At 43.2% G+C, this 6,430-nt stretch overlaps 1 protein-coding gene across 1 annotated transcript in view; it reads left to right on the top strand.

The window, feature by feature from the left end:
• Window positions 1-2,690: 2,690 nt before the first annotated feature.
• epha8 (eph receptor A8) overlaps window positions 2,691-6,430 on the top strand; it is a 102,322-nt gene continuing 98,582 nt past the window's right edge. Inside the window, 1 exon segment of the mRNA XM_070444838.1 lies at window positions 2,691-2,974. Within this exon segment, the coding sequence (XP_070300939.1) occupies window positions 2,884-2,974 (91 nt within the window). The 5' untranslated portion in view covers window positions 2,691-2,883.

Below are 6,430 nucleotides of genomic sequence, written 5' to 3'. Positions count from 1 at the left end.
AACCATTCAGAGTTAATACCTAACCTTTAACCATTCAGATTATACCTAACCTTTAACCCGTACCTTAACCATTTCAGAGTTTAATACTAAACCTTAACCCTTACCTTTACCATTCAGAGTTAATACCTAACCTTAACCCTTACCTTAACCATTTCAGAGTTAATACCTAACCTTAACCCTTACCTTAACCATTCAGGTTAATACCTAACCTTAACCCTTACCTTAACCATTCAGAGTTAATACCTAACCTTAACACCTTAACCATACAGAGTTTAGTACCTAACCTAACCCTTACCTTAACCATTCAGAGTTAGTACCTAACCTTAACCCTACCTTAACCATTCAGAGTTAAATACCTAACCTTAACCTTACCTTAACCATTCAGAGTTAATACCTAACCTTACCCTTACCTTAACCATTCAGAGTTAATACCTAACCTTAACCCTTACCTTAACCATTCAGAGTTAATACCTAACCTTAACCCTTACCTTAACCATACAGAGTTAATACCTAACCTTAACCCTTACCTTAACCATTCAGAGTTAATACCTAACCTTAACCCTTACCTTAACCATAACAGAGTTAAACACCTAACCTTAACCTTACCTTAACCATTCAGAGTTAATACCTAACCTTAACCCTTACCTTAACCATTCAGAGTAATACCTAACCTTAACCCTTACCTTAACCATTACAGAGTTAATACTAACCTTAACCCTTACCTTAAACCATTCAGAAGTTAATACCTAACCTAACCCTACCTTAACCATTCAGAGTTAATACCTAACCTTAAACCTTACCTTAACCATTCAGAGTTAATACCTACCTTACCCTTACCGTTAACCATCAGAGTTAAACCCTAACCTTAACCCTTACCTTAAACCATTCAGAGTTTAAACCTAACCTTAACCCTTACCATTAACCATTCAGAGTTAATACCTAACCTTAACCCTTACCTTAACCATTCAGAGTTAATACCTAACCTTAAACCCTTACCTTAACCATTCAGAGTTAATACTAACCTTAACCCTTACCTTAACATTCAGAGTAATACCTAACCTTAACCTTACCTTAACCATACAGAGTTAATACCTAACCTTAACCTTACCTTAACCATTCAGAGTAATACCTAACCTTAACCCTTACCTTAACCATTTCAGAGTTTAATACCTAACCTTAACCCTTACCTTAACCATTCAGAGTTAATACCTAACCTTAACCCTTACCTTAAACCATTCAGAGTAATACCTAACCTTAACCCTACCTTAACCATTCAGCAGTTAATACCTAACCTTAACCCTTACCTTAACCATTCAGAGTTAATACCTAACCTTAACCCTTACTAACCATTCAGAGTTAATAACCTAACCTTAACCCTTACCTTAACCATTCAGAGTTAATACCTAACCTTAACCCTTACCTTAACCATTCAGAGGTAATACCTAACCTTAACCCTTACCTTAACCATTCAGAGTAATAACCTAACCTTAACCCTTACCTTAACCATTCAGAGTTAATACCTAACCTTAACCCTTACCTTAACACCTCAAAATTTCACATTTGAGAAACATGGATGAAAGTCAAATTCTGACGTGAGACTGTGAGAGCTGGTAGGCACACCACTGATTATCGATGACCTTCAGTTGAGCATTTTACTATATTCCACTGTCTCAACTTAAACAAACAGTTCAAAGAAATACTGTGTGGTGAATTGTGACTTCCGTTAAAGGTCCGTTAAATTTATTGGTAACAATTAAGTACCTTACTGTGATTGTTTTCAATKAAAATTKTTTTWWWWWAAATAATCAAAAATTGCTTTTTAACAAATGGCAATTTCTCAAGCAAGAATTTTGCTAGGACTGTCTRGGAGTCATCTGAGTAGTGAGAGKGTATCTGAAAACTAGCTGTTATTGGCAGAGAGATTTGGACCTGTCTTTCTTAACTCATTTACAGCATTGTGATGTCACAATGGATGGCTAGAACTCCATCCCACCAAAACAGACAGACATTTCAGGCAGTCTTTTCAAACAGCTCTTACACTAAAAAGGCATTATYATAATTTTCACAATTCACAGTACTATTCCAACCTCATAGTGTGGAAATATATATAAAACACAGAAAAATCACATTTTTGACTGAACTGGGCCTTTAATATCAATTGGCAACCTTTTTCCAAAATAAGAAAAGCAGTAGGAATATGTTCTATATTGTGGAGTTTTCTTGAAATACAATGGAGCAGCACATTTGTATGTACAAATATTATGATAATTAGTTTTTAAAAAGAATTTGTAGGAGAAAACGGAAAAAAAGAAAGAGAGATGTCAGAGAGAGGGGAGAGGTGGAGTTGAGGGAGAGCAAGCGAGGCAGAGACGGGCAGGCGACATAGCTGGGAGGGAAAGAGGAGAGATCGAGATTCAGAGGCAGAGAGTAAAAGATGGTCAAAAGTGCGTGCGGGAGAGAGAAAAAGAAAGAGARACACAGCGGGAGTGTCAGAGAGAGAGAGGGGCTCTGAAGTGGGATGGGTAAAGGTGAGGTATCGTGTGAGTGTTTGTTTAGTGGACCTGCCGAATCCTGTGCTCTAATTGGTTAATGATGTTTTAGTGACAGCCTGTTCCCTCCCTCCCACTGCCTGGTGAGTGTGTATGTATGTGTGAGAGCAGACAGAGAGGCTGAGAAGCACAGAGGCAGTCTCTAACTCTAGCCCAATGAGCTCTCAGCCCCCCTCACACACACTCTCTCTCAGCGCTGGCTCAGGCTCCGCTTCAACACTGGGACACAGAGAGAGGCAGCAAGAGGCGGAGAAGGAGAGTAAGAGAGAGGGAGTGAGAAAGAGGAAGAGCGGGAGATCGGTAGTGTGTATGTGTGTGTGAGAGAGAGAGCACCATGGCTTTAGACCCAGGGCTCATAGCACTGCTTCTATGGACTATACCACTACAAGTACTGGGCAACGCCGGAAACAACAATAACAATGAAGGTAAAGCAGGTGTGTGTGTGTGTGTCTGTGTGTGTGTCTGTGTCTGTGTCTGCGTGCGTGCCTGTGCTTGTGTACGAAAGTGAGAGAAGGGCAGCAGGGGAATCACGTGCATACACACTGGCACTCACACACACACGTTCATTCGTGTGGACAGGCGTGAATTATTTGTGTCTCATGCCTTCAGCCAGGATTAACTTATCACATGTGGAGCTCAGCTGAAGTATGAAAGCAAGACTACCTGAAACACACAACACACACACACACCAACACACACCACACACACACACACACACACACACACACACACACACACAACACACACACACACACACAACATCACACACACACACACACACACAACACAAACACACACACACACACACACACCACACACACACACACACACACACCACACACACACACACACACACACACACACACACACACACAACACACACACACACACAACAATTCCATCAAGCCCTATCTGAACTTCCTATCTGTTAGAAAGTTCATCCTGGCAAAGTGCAATACCTTATGGGGATGCCTGGTGTGTGTGTGTGCTGTTGAGTCTATGTGCGTGTTTTCGCACATGCAGAGATAGCTCATATTGCTTGGTTATGCATGAGCTGGTGTATGAGTGTGTATCTGCATGAGAGAGATTGGATACGTGCGTCGCATGCCATCTAAGTACAATATTTCCTCAACAAAACGTTTTCTTGGAAAAAGCATGTAAACCAATCAGCAATGGGCAGTAGGCCAGGGATAGAAGATTACCGAGACATTGATTGTTGTGTTCAGTGACTAAATGACACAGGGACAACATGCAGTAGATTCCAATAATCATGCTTCAAGTCCGTAGTCTAGAGTCCTCAGTAGAATAGACCACGATGATGACCAAATCACCTGAGAGGAATCAGAAATTCCTTTTGTTTGACAGTCTGCAGGACTGAAGGACAGTTTTCCTTTAGTTGGAAACTGTTCATGATAAAACTATGAGCTGAATCACTGTGTTTCTGACGGTGTCCCAAGACAACAACAGATGCTAGGAAAAACAATTCCATCCATAACCGTGTGAGAAATATCAGGGTTTGTTTTTGTCCTTCTTCTTGTCCTCCGTCCTACAATCTCGTGGCAGCATCTGTTTGTTTTCACTTGTTAAACTTGTGTCGCTCATCCTCTGTGTCCCCTGTGTGCATGGGTGTGAGCGTGCGTGTTTGACCCAGTGTGTGTGTGTGTGCACACATCCGTGCGTGCATGCTTGTATGTGTGTGTGTCTGTGTGTGCGTGTGTGTGTGACAGGATGGGTCTGTTCTTGTCATGCGTCTTGTCTCCTGAGACTCAGAGCAGGTCTTGGCGTGACTGTCAGAGCTCTCGCCCCGCTGGCAACATCAGCTTAACACTGCCCAGGAAAGAGTGATGGAGAGAGAGAGGGAGAGAGGATGGTGGAGAGATTTCAGTATTTATCTCAGAACAGAGAGAAAGCACAGAGGAGAGAGGGATGACGGGGGAAAGGAAGGATGGCAGTTTATCCTCAGTTTAGAGCAGTGAAGAAAGGACGGAGAGAGAAGGAGAGAGGAGGGCTCTTAAGGTCAGTGATAGGCTGTGAGGATAGAAAGAGAGAGGAGAGATCCTATCACTGACCTTAAGAAGCTCTCTCTCTATTTCTATCCTCACAGCCTATCATGTACCTTAGGCCTCCTCTCTCTTTCTATCCTCACAGCCTATCACATGACTCTTAGAGCTCTCCCTTCTCTTTCTATCCTCACAGCCTATCACTGACCTTAGAGCCCTCCTTCTTTTTCTATCCTCACAGCCTATCACTGACCTTTAAGACCTCCTCCTCTCTTTCTATCCTCACAGCCTATCACTGACCTTAGAGCCCTCCTCTCTCTTTTCTCCTCACAGCCTATCACTGACCTTAGAGCCCTCCTCTCTCTTTCTATCCTCACAGCCTATCACTGACCTAAGAGCTCTCCTCTCTCTTTCTATCCTCACAGCCTATCACTGACCTTAGAGCTCTCCTCTCTCTTCTTATCCTCACAGCCTATCATGACCTTAAGAGCCTCCTCTCTCCTTCTCTCTCCGTCCTTTCTTCACTGCTCTAAACTGAGGATAAAACTGCCATCTTGCCTTTCCGCGTCATCCCTTCTCCTCTGTGCTTTTCTCTCGTGTTCTGAGATAAATACTGAAATCCCTCTCCCCCGATCCTCTCTCCCCTCTCTCTCTCTCTCACTCTTTACCTGGGCAGTGTTTAAGCCTGAATGTTGCCAGCGGTGCGAGAGCTCTGACAGTCAACGCCAGAGCCAAACCAGAATGAAAAGGAGGAATCGACATGTGTGACCATCCAGAGACCTGCTCTGAGTCTCAGGAAGACAAGACGCACTGACTAAGAACAGGACCATCCTGGTCAATCAGGCTGACACACGGACGTGCACCACAGATGTATTAGATACTAGCTGACTCCTGAGAGAGGAGGACTTGTGAAGATGTGTTGGAAGCACCGTGAGGCGGATATAAGTAGACAGATTTTTGCGGTGTGTCGACCTAGCATGGAACAGGCACAATACACGGCCGAAGCATTGCACGCGATGATTCAGAGCCGACGAATGTGGTGCACACGACTGCACACAATTCCTGTACCGCTATTTACTGGGTCAAACATAGAACACGGTGGAGGGTTAGGAGGAGGCTATCACAGGCTCATGAGTGTGGATAACACGCAGATATATGGGTTATGGGGACGGAGTGTTAGGCTGCACACAGGTGAGAACACAGAGGATGAGCGACACAAGTTTACAAGTGAAAGATACAAAAACAGGATTTGCTGGCCACACGGACGAAGGGAAGTTGTAGGAATCGGAGGAGACAAGAAGAGGACCAAAAAAAGAACAAACGACTGCGTCTCGCAATGATATTTTGTTCCTCTTTCTTCACACGGTTATGGGATGGAAGTATTTGTTTTTCCTAGCATCTGTTGTTGTCTTGGGGAACACCCGCGTCAGAATGAAGAAACACAGTGATTCAGCTATAGTTTTTATCAATGAACATAGTGTTCCACACTAAGGAAAAACTGGTCCTTTCAGATCTGCAGACTGTCAAACAAAAGGAATTCTGATTCTGCTCCTCCCAGGGGTGATTTGGTCATCGAATTCGTCGGTCTATTCTTACTGAGAGTTAGACTACGACGATAAGCATGATTATGGAGTCTACTGCATGTTGTCCTGTGTCATTTTAGTCACTGAACGACAACAATTCAATGTCTCGGTAATCTTCTAATCTCTGGCCTTATCTGCCAAGTGTCTCGCTCTGCTGCTATTGGTTTAACATGCTTTTTTCAAAGAAATGTTTTTGTGAGGAAATATTGTACTTAGCATGGCAATGCGACGTGTATGGTAGGACCGTGCGGTCACGGAGATTTTGCGATCGCGCTTATCCAATCTCGTATTCATGCCA

This window comes from Salvelinus sp. IW2-2015, linkage group LG1 (genome assembly GCF_002910315.2).
Source record: "Salvelinus sp. IW2-2015 linkage group LG1, ASM291031v2, whole genome shotgun sequence".
Classification (NCBI taxonomy): Eukaryota; Metazoa; Chordata; class Actinopteri; order Salmoniformes; family Salmonidae; genus Salvelinus; species Salvelinus sp. IW2-2015.
Note: the sequence above shows the minus strand (reverse complement) of the source record. Positions and strands in the feature narration are given on the sequence as shown.